Consider the following 23,307-nt stretch of genomic DNA (forward strand, 5'->3'; position numbering starts at 1 on the left):
AATGAATGTCGCGAAAACTCATTCACATTGCTAAAATGGAATATCGTAAAAAACAAATGAACGTCGAGTAAACTCATTCAAATCGCTAAAATGGAATGTCGTAAAACAAAAGAGCATCGATCTGACAAAAGGAGAAAGGTTTTTAGCGATCGCTACAGCACGCCGCTACGGGCCTGTGTTTGGACGCGGGTTATGACGCAGGCGCTGACGTCATGGCGCGCCCGTGCGGGTCCAACGCGCCCGCGCAAAGATGGAAGATCGATTATAACCAGGACAACGACTTCAGGCTAGACAGTGAGTCACTACTATTAACTTTATCAGCTTTTATACAGCCTCTAAAACACACTAAGCCATAAAAACTGCATCTTTTTGCCAAATAATGACGTCACATCACAAAGAAAGAAAATGAAAATAAAAAGACTGTTTTAAAAAGTCACCAAAAAGAATGATAAAAACAAACGAACATCTAATTATGAATGAAGAGAATTAGCTTCAAAAACAAATGAATGTCGGGAAACGAAAATGGAATAGCGAAAACCAAAAGACCGTCGACAAAACAAAAGAAAGCGAATAATAATAAATAGTGTCAAAAACAAATGAATATCGCGAAAACTCATTTACTTTGCTAAAATGGAATATCGTAAAACAAAAGACCATCGATCTGACAAAAGAAGAAAGGTATTTAGCGATCGCTACAGCACGCCGCTACGGGCCTGTGTCTCGACGCAGGTTATGACGCAGGCGCTGACGTCACGGCGCGCCCACTCGGGTCGAACGCGCCCGCGTAGAGATGGAAGATTGACTATAACCAGGACAACGACTTCAGGCTAGACAGTGAGTAATTATTGCTTTTAACCATGTCTCTAAACTAGACTATAAAAGCAAAAAACTGTATCTCAAAGCTAAATGACCATGACACCATAAAGAAAAGCAAAAATAAAAGATCGATGTAAAATGTCGCAAAGAAACAAATGAACATCGAATTAAAAATTACAAAAATTAGCAAAAAAAACAAAAGAATATCGCGAAAACTCATACACATTGCTAAAATGGAATATCGTGAAACAAAAGACCATCGATCTGACAAAAGGAGAAAGGTCTTTAGCGATCGCTACAGCACGTCGCTACGGGCCTACGTCTGGACACGAGCTATGACGCGGGCGCTGACACCTTAAAGAAAGAAAAGTAAAAATGAGAAATGGATTTAAAATGTCGCAAAAAAAAAACAAAGGAACATCGAAAATAATTAAGAATGAAAAGATTTTGTATCAAAAACAAATGAGTGTCATGAAAACCAACCAACCAACTGCAAAAAATGGAAAGACCTGAAACAAAACACCATCGATCTGACAAAAGAAGAAAGGTCTTTAGCGCTCGCTACAGCACGCCGCTACGGGCCTATGTCTTAACGCGGGCTATGACGCAGGCGCTGACGTCATGGCGCGCCCGTGCGGGTCCAACGCGCCCGCGCAGAAGATCGACTATAACCAGGACAACGACTTCAGGCTAGATAGTGAGTAATATTCCACCATCATCACGCCTTTAAAAAAAAATGTATTTATTGCCTTCGAACCATTAAACATAGGTACAGAACTGGCTTTAAACTGAACTATAAAACCAAAAAACTGTATTTCAAAGTTAAACAAATGCAAAACTAAATAACACCACAAAGAAAGAAAAAGAAAAATTTAAGATCGATGTAAAATGTCGCCAAAAACAAATGAAAATAATGAGCTTCAAAAACAAATGAATGCCATAAAAACTCATTAAAATTGCGAAAATGGAATGTCGTAAAACAAAAGAACATCGACATGACAAAAGAAGGCGGGTCTATAAACTTCTGCTAAACTAAATGACTTCACTAAGAAAGAAAAGGAAAAATAAAAGATCGATTTGAAATGTCGCCAAAAAACAATCGAACATCGAATTAAACATGAAAAAAATTAGCGTCAAAAACAAATGAATGTCGCGTAAACTCATTCAAATCGCTAAAATAGAATATCGTAAAACAAAAGACCGTCGAGAAAACAAAAGAAAGCGAATAAAGAACAATTGCTCCTCCTGTATAGCCAGGATCTACAGCTTGGTCTCCAATGAATATTGTGCCTCCAATGAATAAGTGAAGTGAGTGGTCCCGTAGGATAGCTAACTGTCTTAGAATCCGCAATGAATTTAATCAGAAGATATATTCGTTCGAAATATAATATCGACTTGCTAATCAAATCATTAGTAATAACCGCGAATTCAGTGCAAGAACACTACTTTTCGATTTACCAGAAGCAAATGGAAGATTTGGTCTACATTCCCCACACTGGCCAAATGACTTACCTGCTGTGCCCATATTTCTCCCTTAGTCGCCTCTTACTACCTTTAGGATTTTATTAATATAATTCCTTTATTTTCGCAGAAGACGAGGAGCCAAGCGAACAGGAACAAAGGTTGAGCAAGCTTCGAAGGCAAAGGTGTGTGTACAAAATTCAAAATGTATAACTCAACATTTTACAGCATAAGTTCAGTCGTGGTTCAGTAGTCAATAATAATCGAAAATTAAAAGAGCTTATAGTGTTAGTATGTATTATTAGAAGAGTTGTGTTGCGTAATATTCATTATGAACTTAGTCTGATCTGCGAGCACATAGAATTTTGTCCAATGACCCCAAGCTACCCATCCTTATCGCTCGCGCGTAATTATATTGCTGTCGCGACTGTGCGACGGGCGGCCGCAGTGAGTGTGCGAGCGCGATAGCAACATAATTACGCGCGAGCGATAAGGATGGGTAGCTTGGGTCATTGAACAAAATTCTACGTGCTCGCAGACCGGACTTTACCTACCTTATTGGTGATAAACCTTACCCGTTTTGAACTCTATTTAAAGTTGTTATAATTCACGAAGGCGAGTTAGCTTTACATGTGTAGTGGCTCGCTACTGTTCGTTTTTTTTTTTCAAAAGTTTTAATAGACATTACACTATCGTTATGTGCCTTCGTGAGTTGCAAGAACTAACCTCAATAAACCAAATAAATAAGATACTCCTCAACCATCATCAACTAAAACGAACACAAATTCCAGACGGATATCTCGCTCCCTCCTCTCATACACCGAAGAAACCCCCACCGACATAGAAACCAACACAACCATCCGCCGCCACACGCACAAGAAACGCCGCGGGAAGAAACACGGCAAGAAGCGCGCCCGCAAGAAACATACTAAGAACAAGTTCATTCTGAAACTCGTCAGAACGCTGGCCAATCATAGCGAGGAGCATTTAGAAGTGGATATACATTGCAGTCATAAGAAGTTATACCCGAATAACAGTTTCGTGAGGGATCTGGTCACTGTATTGAACGAGAAAGACATTAAGGTGAGACTTAGTTTTAAGAATCGACATAAAAACCTTCTTTCTTTTTTGTTGGTTCGTTGACTAACCAGAACAAGTTCATTCTGAAACTCGTCAGAACGTTGGCCAACCATAGCGAGGAGGAGCATCTAGTAAAATGGCCTTTAAGTTTCAAGAAATTATCGGGAGAAAATTCCACTTGAGCTTGTGTTCGCCTTTTGTGCTATCAATTTCTATTATGTACAGTCACGGAATGAAAAGGTTCGTCAGTTTTCAAATTGATTCCTTCAACGAATCGCGAGCACATATTACCTTTTGAAACTATGTTACAGAATAATCTCGAGTTAGAGAAAATAATCTTTAACTGTTCGTAAGTAAAGTTCAAAATTATTCAGATCAAAGTTGTTTGACGATTTATCTTGTCAAGAAGATTATCATGATTGATTGAAACCTTCTTGTTGGTTCAACCTGCCATTATTATTTCTATTAAATAAAAAAAACTATTGTCAATTGGTCAATGTCATCACTGCATTGCACTGACGGGATAGAAAAATAAACAAGCAAAACCTTATTCGTTAGCAAACGTCATATTTATTTAAATGTTAGCAGTACTGTTTCTTGCACTGTTATGTTGGCAGGTTTGACTCTTACAGTACCTAGTGCAAGCGAAAACCGACACTAAGGTGACGAACCTTTTCATTCCGCGACTGTACAATAAGTCTTTAAATAAATAAACCTATAAGTATAGCACTTAACTGAATTGGCATTGACATGTTATGATGATACGACAGAGCATACAAATCTGAAGCATGTCTGTAGTGTACCTAAATGTGCACGCACTATTCACTGGCTCACACCAAGCGTCTCACTGCGGCACGTCCGTCCTCGCCGGCGTCTGCCGTACGACTGACTCGTTGCACTCATAACGATGTCACGTGACTGCCTTTCACTTGTGTGCCTGAGACAGCGTATTGTATCTAGTACCAGGCCTCCGTCACTCGCCTATGCCGGCCGAGATAATTACCTACAGCGCGCGACAACTTCAAGTTGCAAATCAGTCATGGCCGCCACGCGCCTGTAAGCACACGCGTATTTCTATACACGCTCGGTCGATCATAGTCGCAATCAAGGTTTATTGTTCCAACAGCACTGTTATTCTTCTTTAATGGAAAATCGTAATATTTAGGAATAATAATTAACTGTAGTGATTTAAATAATTTAAAAAAAACTACACTTTTTAAATAATTTTGAAATACTTATGACAAAAAACTGTAGCAAAAATTATTTTAGCTAATAAAAACATTAACTTAAATCTAATTCTACTGGCCTATAATAGGTACTTTAGAGATGGTACGATTATACAAACACCACTAGATTAAAGTTTACCAATCGTAAATACAATAATTGCTTCTTAAAATTAAGTTTTTATTTATTTTACTTTACTTATACAACCCTGACGCTTGAGCTGTGAGGTAAATCAATTCTGTACACAAAAAAATTGCGCTCTTGTGAGCGTAGTAGTAAGGTGCGATTTCGAATGCACCATGTGCGTTGGATATTTTGCATTATTATTATTACCGTTAAAATGTCGGCATCTGATCCTACACAAAGGAGTGCAATTTCTGTTGCTACTATTATGTATTCTGTGCTAGTACGTAGATACAAACACTACAACTTCTGAAGTCTTGCTGACGTTTGACCGTCACAATAACACCGCTCCCATATCTCAGACACTGAATCATGTATGTGCTAGAGCTATAGTGGCATTTGGCCAATGTTTGAGTGATCTATCTATCATTAACTTTAGAATATATTTATTCTATTTAATTAAAAAAAACAGAGTACCAATCACGATAGTTGCATGCACCACGTAGTTTCTCCGTTGAACAACTCGTGCTTATGGAATCCATTATTAATTTACAGCTGCGCCCATGCATACCTTTTTGAATATATTTATTTAAAAAAAATCAGAGTAATAACCAGCAGAATATCAACATCACAACTCCTTTATTTTAACCGAAGTGTCAATCATATTCCGATGTACAAAACACAAGATTGTCCGTGGTCAGTAGCAATGAGGTTTCTAAAGCCCGGTCTGTGAGCACGTACAATTTTGTCCAATGACCTCAAGCTACCCATCCTTATCGCTCGCGCGTAATTATGTTGCTGTCGCGACTGTGCGACGGCCGCCCGCAGTGTGTGCGAGTCATTGGACAAAATTCTATGTGCTCGCAGACCAGACTATACCAACAATTAAATTTGATTTATTGACCTCCTGTAGGTGATCAACAACGGGCGCGTGTTCGAGCGCAACAAGGTGACGGAGATGAAGGACGAGCGGCGCGAGCGCGGCGCAGTCAAGGTGCTACACAAGCTGGACCTCGCCGAGCCCACGCCGCCGCCTCCCGCGCAGGTAATTATCACGTCATCATCATTTCGGCCATAGGACCAGGCCAGTTCATCTCCGCGAGTTTACATCGAAAACAAAACACGCACGATGGCCCACCTACAGGATACTATTCGACAAGGCCTCACATACGAGCGAACGTTGACTCACGCACGCGTATTCTTGTGTATGATGGAAGAAAATAAAGAAAATGGTGTACTAAATACTGTGCAGTATTTAACTGCCTAAATAATAATAATAAAAAGAATGTACTTTTTAAGTTGCCTCAAGACACTGAGAGGTAAATAAGTAGTTAATATTATTCATGATAATTCATGCTAAATCATGTATTTCCTCCGCCATTTTCCGCAGTTTGGCACCTCACGTCACATCATTTTACCGAAGTCAGCCCTATAGCTTCGGCGCAGTGCCGATCACTGACGTTTGTCAACAAAATGGTGCTTGACTCTTGAGACAGGCTAAATTACACCATATTGTTAATGACATTGAGCATACATTTTTTTAAATACCTTCGCGAAGTAAAACTTTTGTACGTAGTACTTATTATTATTCTGTGGTAGTACTTACATACAACCGATCACATGAGCGTGCGTTAACGCACGTCAGCGAGCGTTGACGCGGCGCGCAGAGAAAAAGTCTCTAGACGCAGGCGATCGCGCGTTGACAGCTATGTAACGTCCGTTGACTGTTCAGATGAGCGCGCGCTTCCATCGCAATAGCTTCTTCCGCGTCCATTTTCTAAGCTCTATCGAAACAGACTGACGATCTCCTCGCAACGCGCGTTAGCGCTTGTCATGTGAACTCTTTATAAATTTAATTCCGCGTTGACCTGCGTTAACGCCCGTCATGTGAACATAGCCTTATGAGAGAGGCCTATTTAACCTTCGAAACGAATGCAAGTAAAATTTGGCGCATGTTTTTGTGTGTAAATTAATAGATCAATGTTTGGACTGGATACACCTCGGGGTCCTGTCGAGGGAATGCTAGGTTTCTTTGCTTAAATAAAAGTCAACTACGCAAACAACGGTATATTGATTCCAAGATAGGCAATTTCAATACAAAACGATTTTACTATTTAAGGAGCTCCCGGAATACTTCACTTGCGCGAGCTAAATAAGCACAGCGCCATCTACGAGGGGCGGCTGAAAAGTTCGCGGCCTAAGGTACTTAGCGATGAGTAATTAGCTTGTTACTCATGTCACTAGTTGCGACACTCAGTAGTATTATAAAAAGCAATCACTAATTAAGTTTGCACTGATAGTTCAATTTCTATCGAACAAATGATATCACCATGTCCGCCGAATCTGGAAATTTGCGGAATTTCGACACCGCGCGCCGCGGACATAATTCCTCGTAAAGAAGGAAAATAGACCGAAAGACATTTTTGAAGAGATGTCATCGGTTCTTCAGGATTCTGGACCTTTATATACCATGATTGAAAATGGGCCCGACTATTTCAACACGGACGAGAGACCTGTGAAAACGACCCCCGCCCTGTCACGATACTGAGTGAAGGAAACGTTCAAAAGTCGAAAAAATCGTTCCGGCTGACCAAAGAATTAAATCGTGGCAGATAGCCGAAGAATATTTCTTTATGTTCGCGAGACTATTGTACAGAAATGACGTGGGAAACTGACACGCGGATTGCTCTTTCCGCAAGACAACGCGCCCGTTCACGCCGCACGTGTTGCGAGGCCAAGCCCTGAAAGACACCGGGTTCTCAGAGATTGGCCACCCACCATATAGCCAAGACCTATTACCTAGCGATATTTTCCTGTTTTTCGATTTGAAAAAGGACTTACGGGGCCGGAGATATGCAGATGACAACGAAATTAAAGCTGCGGTTGGTCGTCATTTTGAAAAAAATTTTTTTGGGTGGGTAAAAGGTATTGTATGCGAGATTTAAGAAATGTATTTCATTTGAGGGAGATTATATCTATACTTATAATAAATCTGTAGAGAGGTCAATTCTGTACATGAAATATATTTTCAAAATAACTATCAGGGGGTGATTAGTGATCGATACTGATGCCAAAAATGCAATCAGTAAAATTTTTGTCTGTCTGTCTGTCTGTCCGTCTGTCCGTCTGTATGTTCCTTATAGAAACGAAAACTACTCGATGGATTTTAACGAAACTTGGTGCAATTATTCTTCATACGCCTGGGCAGGTTATAGTATACTTAGGAATTCCCATGGGAACAGGAATTAGCGGGAAAATCCTTTTGTATGAAAAATCTAAACCGCTTAAGTTAGACGCTTGAAATTTGGCATGCAGGTACCTTAGTTAACTTAAAGCTTAGTTACAACAGGATATTGCAAAACTCCCACGGGAACGGGAGTTAGCGGGAAAAAACATTTGTATGAAAAAATCTAAACCGCGTAAGATAAATGAAGGGGGTAAAACGGGATCCACGCGTACGAAGTCGCGGGCGGCCGCTAGTTACAGAATAAAAAATAGAAACCATTTACTTTATTTCATTAAGTACCTTAGGCCGCGGACTTATCAGCCGGCCCTCGTATTGGTACTTTTTTGTTTGTAAAATGATGTCTAACGCACGTTATCACAAACATTACTAAGAGGTCTCACTGTGCGCGTGGACGCACAGGGCGACACAATAATCAATCACAGAGCTCTATTCAACGCTGGGCGTTTGATATGCTGCTTTACTTAAGCAAGTATCGTTTGTGAATACAGGCGTATATCGTTTCAGGATGGTTTTCAATATTGAGTGGCTATACTAAATGTTTATTCTGTGACCTTTTAGTGATATCGTTTGAAAGAGCTCATGAAGCACTTTCGGAATCAGTAATCGGTTTATCGATATCTTGTATAGTTTAGAAATAATCGAGTGAGATCACTTCGTTTCCACCCTGTATACAGGGTGTTAGGTAAATGGGTATATGAGCCGACACTAGCCCATGTTAACATGGTCATATAAATGGTATGGTGAAGTCAGAAATTTGATATCATCATTTAATTTTTTTAAATTTTTATACAAAATAAATTTTATAAAATCCGATTTGTATGAAAATTAAAATAATTTAAATGAAGATATCAATTTTCTGACTTCACCATACCATTTATATGACCATGTTAACATGGGCTAGTGTCGGCTCATATACCCATTTACCTAACACCCTGTATACTGTGGTAGTGGAGCGGTGCGAGAGGGTGTTTTTGTCGTGTCAAATGTGAGAGAGACATCGGATGTGCATCAGACATGAGCTCCGTTACGTGACATGTCATCCCTCTCGCATCATTATCTTACTGCTGTACTCGGTTAAGCGCGATTGTGATTGCATTTCATTATAGGAAATCTAGAAAAATCTATTACTTCGGGGAACTGAGCTGTTGTTCCATAGTACTAGGGCCGATCATCTTGAATTTCTAACTCATATTTTTATCCATTAAATAAATCGGTTCTAAAAATTATAAATAACTTGATTGACAAAATCGAACTGCCTAAGGCGAGAATTGATCCCAGGACCTTACGCAGGGCGATTGCTCTTCCAACTAAGCTACTTAGACACTGGATGAACCCGTTGAAATTTTCAAGTGTTACACGCTGTAAGGCCTCAGCCTCGAACTTAGCGGGCAGCGGGGCGGCGGCGGCGGCGGCGCGGGCAACGCAGACCCGTTCTCGAAACCAGCGGGCAGCTCGCGCGGCGCTTTAGCGGCGAAGTGTTCGGGGTTGTGTTGTCGAGATATTTGTTTTTATTCGCGAACGAAATGTCTGAACAACGGCGACAATTTTATTTCGATTCAAATTTATTCCTTACGCTCGATTTATTGTGGGCAAAAGAAGGAGTGCGCTGCCCGCTCGTTGCCCGCTCCCGCGCCGCTGTTTTCGAGGACCGGTCTATTTGATTTTACGCATAAGATCCTGCCGCTCCCGCCCCGCCGCCGCTCCCGCGCCGCTGCCCGCTAAGTTCGAGGCTGAGGCCTTACGGTTAAAAAGCCTTCAGAGAGTAAATAGTTATCCGCCTGCAGCCCACCAAGCGGCACCGCAGCAAGAAGCACAAGCACGCACGTATCGAGCCGCTGCCCGACACACCAGCACCACCCGCCGTCTCCAAGAAGATCATCATCGAGGACTTCGTCGAGGTCACCGCCGCGCCCGCCAACGACGCGCCCGCCGTGAGTAGCCTGAACTAAATACTTTTTAGGGTTCCGTAGCCAAATGGCAAAAAACGGAACCCTTATAGATTCGTCATGTCTGTCTGTCTGTCCGTCCGTATGTCACAGCCATTTTTTTTCCGAAACTATAAGAGCTATACTGTTGAAACTTGGTAAGTAGATGTATTCTGTGAACCGCATTAAGATTTTGATGCAAAAATAAAAAAATAATAATAAATATTGGGGGCTCCCCATACTTAGAACTGAAACTCAAAAATTTTTTTTTCGTCAAACACATACGTTGGGGTATCTATAGATAGGTCTTCAAAAATGATATCGAGGTTTCTAAAATACTTTTTTTCTAAACCGAATAGTTTGCGTGACAGACGCTTCCAAAGTGGAAAAAAGTTGGTCCCCCCCCCCCCCCTCTAACTTCTAAAATAAGAAAATGAAAAATCTAAAAAAAAACAATGTGATGTACATAAAATTGTTTTGAACGAGATCTAGTAAGTAGTTTTTTTTTTAATACCTCGTAAATCGTAAACCGCTTTTACCGCGTATTCTTTCATACAAATAACTTAAATTAAAAAAAAATAATTTTAATTTCATAAATCAATGGTACGGAACCCTTTGTGCGTGAGTCCGACACGCACTTGGCCGGTTTTTTTCTTCTTTTCGTGTCAACAACAAACCTACACAGCGTCAGCCCAAAACTCCGCCACAAGAGTGGCGTTGTCAGTAGCACTCATCAAATCCTCCTGAGTGCAGTTGCTTGGGCACTCAGGGCACGACATCAGGTGCTTCATCGACTAAATACTGCTCAATAAAGACTATGTTATTACTAACTAGCGGCCGCCCGCGACTTCTTACGCGTGGATCCCGTTTTGCCCCCTTAGGGGTGGAGTTTCGTAAAATCCTTCTTAGCGGATACCTACGTCATAACATCTACCTGCATGCCTTTCAGCCCGATCCATCCAGTGGTTTGGGCTGTGCGTTGATAGATCACTATGTCAATCAGTCAGTCACCTTTGAGTTATATTTAGAAGATATCCGACCACACTTTCCCACCACTGCAACTCCTGTATAGCCAGGATCTACAGCTTGGTCTCCAATAAAACCCAACCTTCACTGGTTGGTTGGTCCCAGATCATTGCTGTCTTGGAATATACTAAAGACTATAAGTTAGTATTGCAAGATGTCCTGAACTAAAATACTGCATATTAAAGGATTTGATTGCTAGCTCAATTTCATGTCTCATGTAGTCCATTGTCCACGAGCTGCACTAAGTTATAAGTAACTATAACATGATCTATAGCCTGACCAGGAACATAAAAACCCTCGCCATGTTGCGGAAAACCAATGGTACTAATTTCTTTTAATGGAAACAGTAACTGAAAACTTCATTGACATGTCACCTTGCATGTCAGTCTATTGCTGTCAAAGTGTAAACAAACTTTATTTTAAATGTGCGCAATTAATGCAATGCAATAAATGATTTGATTTGATTGATTTTGTGAATGAAATTGCTAAAATCTTTTTATAGTCGTGAAAGAAAAGTGGTTCACAATGTGTTAAAGTATTTGTCGAAGAGAAATACTAAGGGTTCGGACAATATTTTCATTGAATAATGTTTCCAACAGTTTCCAACAAAGGTTGTCAAATTAACTGACATGTTTATCGTATAGTACAGTCCACTATGAAAATTAGCTGTGGTTTGTTTCAACTACCTATTTTAAAGTTTTTTGTCACTTTCTAAGTGTTGAATTTTATGGAATTGGGAAAGAAGTACCGAGTTTGAAGCGTTCATGAGCAGACATTGCAGTTGAATATTCAAGTTCTGAATTTGATTATTGATGAATAATAAAATAAATCCTACTAGCTCGATTGATGGTTTCATTTAATTTATTTAAACCAGGTTACCTATAATAATATTTTTTCGTTAATTTATGAAAATATCAAATTAGCCCGTAATCCTGAATCCTGATACATAAAGTTAGCCTATTAATTTAACACAGGTACGACTGTACTCAGTGTTGCACTATCAAATGCAATTGACGCGCCTCTATGCCAGGGTTTTTATGTTCCTGGTCAGGCTATAAATTCGATTTAATGAAGACATAGAAGATACAGGACATTACAGGATGTCCCAAAACTCGACATTAAGACGACCGTGACAAGCTTTGAGAAAAAATTAAGATACCTAGCGCCTGTCACCGGCGATCCTTATAATTTGCTGAACAATTTTGACTGAGTTTCTTGCGCTGCTTCTTCTCAGCACTGGCCCATTTATTGTCCCGTGTCCCGAGACGTGTAAAAGTGTTTTTAAAAGCCTACTTGCAAAAATAAATGAGTTTTATGAATTGTGAACCACAAACACATTGTGTAATATTTTTTCACACATTTCCAGCGCGCTCAGAAGCGTAAGCGCAAGCGTATGCGCGCCACCAGCACCACAGCGCCGCCCGCGCCCGTCAGCGAACTCAACGCACTCGGTGACGTCAACGAAATTGCTGAGAGCGACGCGGCCGACAGAGACACATTATTGAAGTTACTAGGAGAGAAGACTGTTGCGGGGGAGAGAGACGACGACAGGTGAGAGCAGTGCAGACAGAGCGAGCGTAGTGACGTCACCAACTGGCTCAGAGCGACGCAGTTGACCGACACGCCTTGCTGAAGTTGCTGGGAGAGAAGACTATCGCGAGGGAGAGAGACGAAGACAGGTGAGAGCAGTACAGACAGAGCGAGCGCAGTGACGTCACTAACAGCACCACAGCGCCGCCCGCGCCCGCCGCCGAACTCAACGCACTCGGTGACGTCAACGAAATTGCTGAGAGCGACGCGGCTGATAGAGACGCCTTGCTGAAGTTACTAGGAGAGAAGACTATTGCGGGGGAGAGGGACGACGACAGGTGAGAGGAAGGGAGACAGAACTAGCCCAGTTAATGTGTGTGACGTCAACGAAGTTGTTGAGAGCGAGGCAGCTGATGAGGCGCCTTACTGAAGTTACTAGGAGAGAAGACTGTTGCGGGGGAGAGAGACGACGACAGGTGAGAGCAGTACAGACAGAGCGAGCGCAGTGACGTCACTAACAGCACCACAGCGCCGCCCGCGCCCGTCAGCGAACTCAACGCACTCGGTGACGTCAATGAGATTGCTGAGAGCGATGCCGCTGATAGAGACGCCTTATTGAAGTTACTAGGAGAGAAGACTATCGCGGGGGAGAGAGACGACGACAGGTGTGAGCAGTACAGACATATGGTAAGTGAAACAAGTTTAGGGCTTCAAGCAAAGAGAAAGAACTAGCTGAAAACACGCAACTGAGAGAGACGCCTTATTGAAGCTACTAGGAGAGAAGACTTGCGGAGGAGAGGGACGACGACAGGTGAGAGCAGTGCAGACAGAGCGAGCGCAGTGACGTCACTAACAGCACCACAGCGCCGCCCGCGACCGCCGCCGAACTCAACGCACTCGGTGACGTCAACGAGATTGCTGAGAGCGACGCGGCTGATAGAGACGCCTTACTGAAGTTACTGGGAGAGAAAACTGTTGCGGGAGAGAGAGACGAAGACAGGTGAGAGCAGTGTAGACAAATAGTAAGTGAAACAAGTTTAGGGCTTCAAGCAAAGAGAAAGAACTAGCTGAAAACACGCAACTGAGAGAGACACCTTGCTGAAGTTGCTAGGAGAAAATAATATTGCTAGAGAGAGAGACGACGACAGGTGAGAGCAGTGCAGACATATAACTAGCCCAGTGACGTCACTAACTGGCTTAGAAGCGTAATAATAATAATAATAAAAATTTTAATAATAAAAATTTTTTATTCACCATAACAGAAGTATGTACACAGTGTTAATAGAACTTAATACATAAGTATTTTAGTACAGTAGGTACAAGTCGGTAGAATGGCATGCCCCTGTCCTCTAAACTAGGATATATCCTGTATCTTAGAGAACAGTGATTCCTCTGGAGACATTGTAATTACTTAAATTTAATTTTACATGTGGCTTTTATGTTATGCTTGCTGCTCACTATGTATGTGTGTGTGTGTGTGTGTCTGTGTGTGTGTGTGTGTGTGTGTGTATGTGGCTGTGGCTGTGTGTGTGTGTGTGTGTGGATGTGTGTGTGTCTGTGTGTGTGTGTGTGTCTGAGTCAAAGTGGAAGTGGGTTTGGGAATGTGTTATTGTTGTGTTGTATTTATGTTAAAAGATTTTCAGTCTCATTGTAATTTAGAGCAAGTAATAGTTCCTTTACTACTCGTTTGACCTCGTGTGTGGTCAGAGAATAAATGTTCGTAGAGTTATTAATTGTATTATACAATTTAGAGCTTAAGGCTTTGTGCTGTCTTTTTGCCCACGACGTACGGCACCGAATCAGGGGGCACGCTCTCATTGCTCCCTTTCGCCGTGCTGCGATCAGGCGGTTGAACGGCAGAGTCCGGTGTCGGCGCAGAACCAAACGGAGAATAGCAAGTTGCCGCACTGTGAGAACTTTACAATCGGCGTACAGTTCTTTGGTTGGGAACATACGCTTCTTCCGGGTCATGACCTTGAGGACAGCACGTTGAGCACGTTCAAGTTTTATCAGTGCAGTTTTGTCAGCACCGCCCCATACAGGAACACAGTATGAGATGACTGACTGGCATAATCCAAGGTAGACGGTGAAAAGTGTGCTTCGGTCAGCTGAATTGCGAAGATTTTTAAAAATGTATATAAGTTTCCGAACTCTTTCCGTAGTTTTTTCAATTTGAACATGCCAGTCAAGTCCCGCGTCTACATGGACCCCCAGATACTTCATACTACTAACCAATTCTAGTGGTTTACATTGGCAAATGCCAGGGGAGTTTTCGTGACAAGTGTGGACAATCACGTGCTCGGAATCAGGGTCAAGGTTTTTAGATTTTGATATGTCAAATCGAACAAGCCGTGTTTTATCTAAGTTAAGGGTAAGTAGGTTAGTGGATAACCACTTCATCACAATCTTTATAGCATTTACCGCATTGATTTTGGCGTTCACCCAGCTATCACCATGAACCAAGAGTGCAGTGTCGTCTGCATGTAAGTAACATTACCACAGCGCCGCCCGCGCCCGTCAGCGAACTCAACGCACTCGGTGACGTCAACCAGATTGCTGAGAGCGACGCGGCTGATAGAGACTCCTTATTGAAGTTACTAGGAGAGAAGACCATCGCGGGGGAGAGAGACGACGACAGGTGAGAGCAGTGCAGACATACAGCGGGCCCAGTGACGTCACTTTACTAGCTGAGAGCGACGCAGCTGATAGAGACGCCTTGCTGAAGTTGTTAGGAGAGAAAACTGTTGCGGGGGAGAGGGACGACGACAGGTGAGAGCAATGCAGACATAGAACTAGCCCAGTTAATGTGTGTGACGTCGACGAAGTTGTTGAGAGCGAAACAGCTGATGAGGCGCCTTGCTGTAGTTACTAGGAGAGAAGAATGTCACGGGGGAGAGAGACGACAACAGATGAGAGCAGTGCAGACATAGAGCGAGCGCAGTGACGTCACTTTACTAGCTGAGAGCGACGCCGCTGATAGAGACGCCTTGCTGAAGTTACTAGGAGAGAAGACTGTTGCGGGGGAGAGAGACGACGACAGGTGAGAGCAGTGCAGACATATAGTAAGGGTGAGTTGCACCATTTAACTTTAACTTTGACAAACGTCAAAAATCTGTCAAACTCCATACAAAAAGCACCGGTTATCGTCATAGCTACCGTTAAAATTAGGTGGTGTAACTCAGCCTAAGTGAAACAAGTTTAGGGCTTCGAGCAAAGAGAAAGAACTGGCTGAAAACACGCAACTGAGAGAGACGCCTTATTAAAGCTACTAGGAGAGAAGACCATCGCGGGGAAGAGAGACGACGACAGGTGAGAGTAGTGCAGACATAAAACTAGCCCAGTGACGTCACTAACAGCACCACAGCGCCGCCCGCGCCCGTCAGCGAACTCAACGCACTCGGTGACGTCAACGAGATTGCTGAGAGCGACGCGGCTGATAGAGACGCCTTGCTGAAGTTACTAGGAGAGAAGACTGTTGCGGGGGAGAGAGACGACGACAGGTGAGAGCAGTGCAGACATATAGTAAGGGTGAGTTGCACCATTTAACTTTAACTTTGACAAACGTCAAAAATCTGTCAAACTCCATACAAAAAGCACCGGTTATCGTCATAGCTACCGTTAAAATTAGGTGGTGCAACTCAGCCTAAGTGAAACAAGTTTAGGGCTTCGAGCAAAGAGAAAGAACTAGCTGAAAACACGCAACTGAGAGAGACGCCTTATTAAAGCTACTAGGAGAGAAGACTTGCGGAGGAGAGGGACGACGACAGGTGAGAGCAGTGCAGACTGAGCGAGCGTAGTGACGTCACTAACAGCACCACAGCGCCGCCCGCGCCCGCCGGCGAACTCAACGCACTCGGTGACGTCAACGAGATTGCTGAGAGCGACGCGGCTGATAGAGACGCCTTACTGAAGTTACTAGGAGAGAAGACTGTCGCGGGGGAGAGAGATGACGACAGGTGAGAGCAGTACACACATATAGTAAGGGTGAGTTGCACCATTTACCTTTAACTTTGACAAACGTCAAAAATCTGTCAAACTCCATACAAAAATCACCGGTTATCGTCATAGCTACCGTTAAAATTAGGTGGTGCAACTCAGCCTCAGTGAAACAAGTTTAGGGCTTCGAGCAAAGAGATAGAACTAGCTAAAAACACGCAACTGAGAGAGACGCCTTATTGAAGTTGCGGGGGAGAGAGATGAAGACAGGTGAAAGAAGAGGAGACTAAACATTTTTTTTCTAGAATAATTGCACATTTTATCGCCTTTTTAGGGTTCCGTAGCCAAATGGCAAAAAACGGAACCCTTATTAACACTAAAGTGACTGAGCACTGTGCTTATCTATCAGGTCTCATATTCAGATGTCAGTATTGTACGCCGTTAAATCAACGTTAAATTATTGCGGGACCTGCCTAATGTGATTGCAAAACGAAACTATCAAAGCATTGTCGAATTTTTTTTTGTTACTTTATTTTTTTTTTTTATTAGGACAACCAACAAGACAAACACGCATACATGAAATTACTATAACTAAAAGTGCTTAAAACTAAGTGCTGTCTTAATTAAAGAATACTTTAGAATAGAATATAATTCTCAGGTCATCAGTCTATCAAACATCAACAAATCATCACCATCTGTCCTCAGAATGCAGAAAGTATCCTCCGACGAAGACAGCCTAAAAGTGGAGCCTGCTTCGATAGAGGAGGCTCCCATGCTGGCGAGCGGCGAGCCCAAGCGGGACGGAGACACGCAGGACAACGGGGTAGAGCGGGACAGGGCTAGCTACGAGCTGTGGCCTATGGGTGAGTGGCATTGCACCTACTTTTTTTTTCTTGGTTAGCACCAAATTTGCCACTTTTTAATTATTGTCTGTGTTATGTTACTGTTCTTTCTTTTTTTTTTCTCTTTGTTTTTTGTTATCGTGTTACTTCTGTTTTTGTTTTAAAAATGCGTTGTGTTTACATGACATTACATGTCCCTGCTTCGCTCACCCCTTTTGAGAGATATCGAACTCGAGTCGATGTCTGTCCGAAGGGATGCGCGAAGCCACAACAAGGGCTCTCGCGGAAGACCAGTTTCTTGACATGCCCTCACGAGCATGTCAGGATAAATGCTGAGCGGGAGCCTATTGACACAGTGGCCCTATTTAACTGTATTCGTTTTGTGTTATTATTGTATATGTTTGTGCTTACTGTGTTAATAAAATCTATTTCTTTCTTCTTTCTTTCTACTTTAGTTACATCATCATCATTTCAGCCACAGGACGTCCACTCCCCCAATAGGCTAGTTTCCTAAAAAAATTTTTTTAGTCCGTCATGTTTAATATCAAAAAATATTGGACACGTATATTTTTATTTGTCAATCTAACAAATATTTATATAGTTATGGTGCGTTGAAGTTCCGCACGACGTCACAACGTGCGGCACTTTTATGCAAGCATTGACGTCACGGGCCTCTTCTTATGAACTTTGGCGCGCTTTATCTCTTTAAATTTTCATTATTTTGAAAAAGTGAAAAATACGTGTAGAGTATTTTTTGATAAGTTAACTGACGGACTAATTAAAACTCTTGCTTTTTGACCCAGGAAACATCCCTATTATTTTCATATCGCGTGGTTGGTAGTGGCCTGCATCCACTTGAACTGAGGGCCGATGGGGCGGCACTGGTTCTGGTTCAGGTTCTGGAGTGGAGTTGGCCTTCCCCAAGGATTTCCACAACAAACGGTCTTGCGCTACCCGCAACTCTCAGATCGGTTTATTCCACTTTGACTCCCGGGTAATCAAAGTGGACTCCAGGCAACACTTGGGTGCCCTTTGATCACCTAGACCTTCTTTTGAGGCTTATAGTAAGATACATTAGCTATACCCAGATAACAATTTAAACTTGAATCTGACTTGCAGTAAGTTTGATGTATCAAAAATGAAGCTTTGTTTCAAATTTGCCATGGCAAGTATATAAACTTGAGGCAAGTTTAAATCAAACTTTCTAGTTTCCGAGCGACAAACTTGCATTAATGTGTTTCTATAAAGTATATGCAAGTTTGCCTTAACAAACTTGCATTATGTCTGCTTCTATAAATTATATGTAAGTTTGCCTTAACAAACTTGCATTATGTCTGCTTCTATAAATTATATGTAAGTTTGCCTTAACAAACTTGCATTATGTCTGCTTCTACAGGGTGTTAGGTAAATGGGTATATGAGCCGACACTAGCCCATGTTAACATGAGCATATAAATGGTATGGTGAAGTCAGAAAATTGATATCTTCATTTTAATTATTTTAATTTTCATACAAATCGGATTTTATAAAATTTATTTTGTATGAAAATGTAAAAAAATAAAATGATGACATCAAATTTCTGACTTCACCATACCATTTATATGCCCATGTTAACATGGGCTAGTGTCGGCTCATATACCCATTTACCTAACACCCTGTATAAATAATATGTAAGTTTGCCTTAACAAACTTGCAATGAATATGCATGTTTGACATTAAATAAAACAACAAACATAACATATATTTTTTTATTATTTATACTTTTATCTTATCTTACTTTAAATGAGAAAAAATCGGTTTCATGGTCGCCGCTATTGGTTTTTTTCTTTATTTTGTGTTTCTGCTCTGAAACAAAAAGAAACAAGTATATTTACCACAGGTTAAGACATTATTTTACATTTAATTGTATAAGTTTCTGTACTACTAACAAAATTATGAACTATGTCTGAAATAAATATATTTATAGTAATCCTTAAAAACTACTATAAGGGTAAGGGGTTATTAGTTAAAATTCTGAAAGGAGCACATCTAAAATTTGTAAATCACTAGGTACATAGTATAAAAGAAAGTCGCTGTCTGTCTGTCCCTTGTGTAATAATAATGTAATATATGTATAACTAGCGACCCGCCCCGGATTCGTATGGGGTTCTATTATATAACCTTTCTCATAAATCCCTCTAACTATTGTTGAAAACCGCATCAAAATCCGTTGCATAGTTTTAAAGATTTAAGCATATGTATATAGGAACAGACAGCGACAGCAACTTTGTTTTATACATATGTATAATACATGTACCCGTGTGAAGCCGGGGCGGGTCGCTAGTGTAAAATAAAATACATCTAATGTAAATAAATTAAATCTTACCTTCTTGAAAGTCTAACTTTAGCTTGATTTAGCCAATCACTTATAATTTCTTTTAGACTGTCTTCAGTTACATCTTCGTTGATTTTTCTACATATTTCTGAAAAATAAAATAGAAATAATTAACACTAACAAACACGAATGATTCAGAAAATAATAGTAGTAGGTATATTGAGAGATATACAGGTGTATCTTAATGAATTCATTGGCAACCTTGCAGGGGGAAGCTCAGACCATCATTATGAACAACTTTATTTTCGTGATCAGTTTTTGTATGAAAACAGGAAAAATTGGTCATAGGAAAAGTTCATAATGATGGTCTGAGCCACCCCCTGCAAGGTTGCCTATGAATTCATTTACACCCTGTATAAGTTTGTAATAAAATAAAGGTACTTACGAAAGATTAATTTATAGGTCTCTGTACTCATAAATGACTTTTTATTCGAATTTTTCATCTGTTTCCCAGTTAACGAATACAACTCGGCTACATCATCTAGAATTATTCGTCTGAACATATTAGTCGTAAGGCTTCTTACATTTCTGCCGCCAATACCAGACAAAAATGACATCTGAAATTTAATTAAAGTAGCATTAGAATGTTTTCATAGAATAATAAAATTTGCCCTGTGTTTAAGTATTTAATTTATACATACTATTGCCTGTATTCTTGTTTATTTTTAAATGGTCATCGAAATTATTAAAACTTGCAATATCTTTACTGGTAGACTTGACAAAAGTTCTGAAAGACCTGCATTGTCATCTGTTGGTGAAAATGTTTCTTCGGACCTAGCTAACGGTAAATCCAATTTTCTATTGATTTCAGCCATTTGGTTAGCTAGGTCTGACACAATCTGAATCATATGACTCTGCTGTATAGCATATTGCTTGTTTGTAATGCACTCTGTAACAAATAAAAAAACATGGAAAAGTCATAACTAAAACAAGTGAAAATATGAAATTTTGTCGCATTGCATCTTTGACGAGAGAAGCTCATTGCATGTTATAAAAACCTGTTACCTGATTGGCAGTTAACAGCTTTGAGTTGTGTTTGCTTGGCCTCTTTAGAACCGGAGGTGACTGGGTAATTTACAGCAGACATTATGTCCACTGTCACTTCATTTGTAACATCATTTTCTGCTTCGTCTGAGTCCAAATTTCAGGTTTCTTCCGCTTTTTTTAAATGTAATCGTGCTTCGCCATAAGTTTCTGAAATAAATAAAAAAGTCTCACAATAGTAGAATCTAGTTATAACTTTGCAATACAAAAATAAAGAAAATTATTTTACCATAACTTTTAAGTATTTTTATTTGATATTGTGACCATGTTGCTTCAGGTGCAGGCATCTTCTTCAAGTTTGTTTTTGATTTCTTCAGTGCATACATTAGGGTAATAACAAGTGTTGGTATCTTAACCACTTTGATGAAACTATGCCAGGAGCATCATCTTCATCTAAAAATGTAAACAAAAAAAATTTTTTTGATTCCATTATGCAAAGTCTGAAACCAAATAACACTATTAATTATAATTATATTATATAATAATAGATAGGTATGTAGGAGGAAATTTATGTTACCTTTGCTAAGACATAACTAACAATTTTAAGAATTAAACGAGGTAGGATAAAAGTACATGATAAGGTGGATAGGATGTTTAGGGGGTATTTTATATTTACATTTACAATTTTGAAGTGCTATGAGTGTAGCATTTTCTTAGCAACATGATAATTATTGAAAGGAAAAACTATGACTTTTCCATCAATGTCAGTCACTGTACAGCAATTAATTTATTTTATTTGAGGATATTTGTTAATTTTAGACGTTCTATTTATGTATTATTTTCCAATTGCAGTGCAAGACAGGGTCCACGATGTACATTTACAACTTACAATAACACCTTTCTGTTACACATAGATAATTAGAAATAGATATTGAGTAATATGCATAACTAAACAGGATCGAACATGCAGGAACTATTTAGGGTTAGGAACACTTGGAACACGTTGCCTGGGTTTGAAAGTAGGTAAATAAGGTTTAAGGGATAGATATGAACTACATAATTATCATTAATTCTGTTTGTAAAAGTAAAAATAAATGAACTAACCTTTAATCTTCAGCACGTCACGCGTCCAATTCGCACAACAGAAGCGTTTATTAAATAAAACACCGTGCAAAACAAAAAACCTTGTAGGTTCTACGTTCTACCACTGATTTTGTGCACTGCAAAACACAGATTAGAAGAGAGTATGCTGCAAAAGTGCAAAACACTTGGCTGTTTTTTCTTCCGGAACCGGAAGTTTTTGTTTTCTTTTTTATGGCTTCGGGCGAGTGACGTTGGCGTATGACCACTAGTGATTATTTGCAGTGTTGCCAGTCGGGTCTTGTCAGAAATTACCAGAAATATAAAAAAATGTAACCTTTTTGAATAAAAAGTAACCTTCATACGGGGGGGGGGGGGGTGCGGAGCGATTGTGTAAGGTTGTTCATGGATGGTTCATGTTTACCTAAATTCGAAATTTTGACCATTCCATGAAGACCGAAAAGTGACCGGTCGTATAAAACCGTTTCATGGATTTGCGTTTTATTATCAAAAAAACATTTGCTAAAACTCATTGTCTTTAATAAATAATAAATCAAATTCATGTTTAAATGCAGTTTATGACATAATTTTTAAATTGTCACTATTAATATTTTTACTGAATAACCTGTAAAAGTTAATTCTACAATTTCTGAAAAATCACCTAAAAGTAACCTTTTCATTAGTGTAACCAATGCAGTTCAAAAGTAACCTAAAAGGTTACAAAAGTAACCTTCTGGCAACACTGATTATTTGCTCCATGCGTATGACAGTTTAACGCAAGTTTGTAACAAACAAAAAACAAACTTGATACTTCATCTTTGAAACATAGCGCAAAATGCAAACTTGCTTCAAAATTAAAAAAGCCTTGAAACATCATACCTAAATCAAAAAGCTTACAGCAATATTGCCACAAACTTGATTTGTCATATTTGACGTGACAATCTAATTTCAAATAAAAATCATGTTTGCAGCAAGTTCGCTTGCTATCTGGGTATGTTCTTCACAATGATCTACTTATCCTTTTTCCGACTTGAAGTTTATAATTATAGGCATAGGCCTCCCTACACTATTTGTATAACCGCGCCAGCTACCGACACGGAGAACGAAAGTGCAAATGCGAGTAACAGGCCTCGACTCCGCAAACGTCATCATGATGACGAAATGTCAACCTTTATGGCAGAGATAAAAAAATCTATTGAAACCCTAACTAGGCAACAAAGCACAATTCAGCAAACTGTGAAAGATATCCAAAAACAAAACATGGACATAATGACCTCAATGGACTTTATATCAAAGCAGTATGAAGACATGAAAAATAAACTTTCCACGATGGAGTCTGAAAGGAAAGCCCACCTAGCTTATATCCAGAGCCTTGAGCTAAAAGTTGAGAATCTGGAAAGAACACAGAGACAGGCGAGTATCGAAATTAGGAATATACCATCCCAAAAAAAGGAAAATAAGCAAGATCTAGTAAATTTGGTTCAAAGGCTAGGTGACTCAATTAATGTTCGTGTTGATGAGTCCCAGATCCGTGATGTCTTTCGCCTGAAAACCAAAAAGGACACCAACCAGCCAATTATTGTAGACTTCACTACGGTTGTCCTTAAAGACAAGGTACTAACCTCTGTGAAGGCTCTCAACAATACAAGAAGGGAAAAGA

The 23,307-nt window shown here is 40.3% G+C and overlaps 1 protein-coding gene and 1 long non-coding RNA gene across 3 annotated transcripts in view; one reads left to right on the top strand and one right to left on the bottom strand.

Moving 5' to 3' along the window:
- Positions 1 to 188: 188 nt before the first annotated feature.
- The window catches only part of LOC135084764 (uncharacterized), a 33,481-nt gene continuing 10,362 nt past the window's right edge, over positions 189 to 23,307 (top strand). Inside the window, exons 1-12 of the mRNA XM_063979503.1 lie at positions 189 to 294; positions 2,408 to 2,462; positions 3,069 to 3,360; positions 5,618 to 5,749; positions 9,736 to 9,882; positions 12,269 to 12,453; positions 12,627 to 12,770; positions 13,289 to 13,432; positions 14,879 to 15,070; positions 15,789 to 15,932; positions 16,245 to 16,388; positions 17,074 to 17,231. Coding sequence (XP_063835573.1) covers positions 213 to 294; positions 2,408 to 2,462; positions 3,069 to 3,360; positions 5,618 to 5,749; positions 9,736 to 9,882; positions 12,269 to 12,453; positions 12,627 to 12,770; positions 13,289 to 13,432; positions 14,879 to 15,070; positions 15,789 to 15,932; positions 16,245 to 16,388; positions 17,074 to 17,231 — 1,819 coding nt within the window. The 5' untranslated portion in view covers positions 189 to 212. The remainder of the gene's footprint in view (positions 295 to 2,407; positions 2,463 to 3,068; positions 3,361 to 5,617; positions 5,750 to 9,735; positions 9,883 to 12,268; positions 12,454 to 12,626; positions 12,771 to 13,288; positions 13,433 to 14,878; positions 15,071 to 15,788; positions 15,933 to 16,244; positions 16,389 to 17,073; positions 17,232 to 23,307) is intronic.
- On the bottom strand, positions 18,944 to 21,987 carry LOC135085087 (uncharacterized). Of its 2 annotated transcripts, none has more exons than XR_010260020.1 (7): positions 21,672 to 21,987; positions 20,857 to 21,067; positions 20,589 to 20,777; positions 20,225 to 20,472; positions 19,969 to 20,140; positions 19,575 to 19,671; positions 18,944 to 19,054 (listed from the first exon to the last, which is right to left on the bottom strand). It is a non-coding gene; the product is annotated as an uncharacterized LOC135085087 (long non-coding RNA). The 2 variants fall into 2 exon arrangements; XR_010260021.1 differs by having other exon boundaries at positions 20,857 to 21,020; positions 21,672 to 21,986.

Source organism: Ostrinia nubilalis, chromosome 27 (assembly GCF_963855985.1).
Source record: "Ostrinia nubilalis chromosome 27, ilOstNubi1.1, whole genome shotgun sequence".
NCBI lineage: Eukaryota > Metazoa > Arthropoda > Insecta > Lepidoptera > Crambidae > Ostrinia > Ostrinia nubilalis.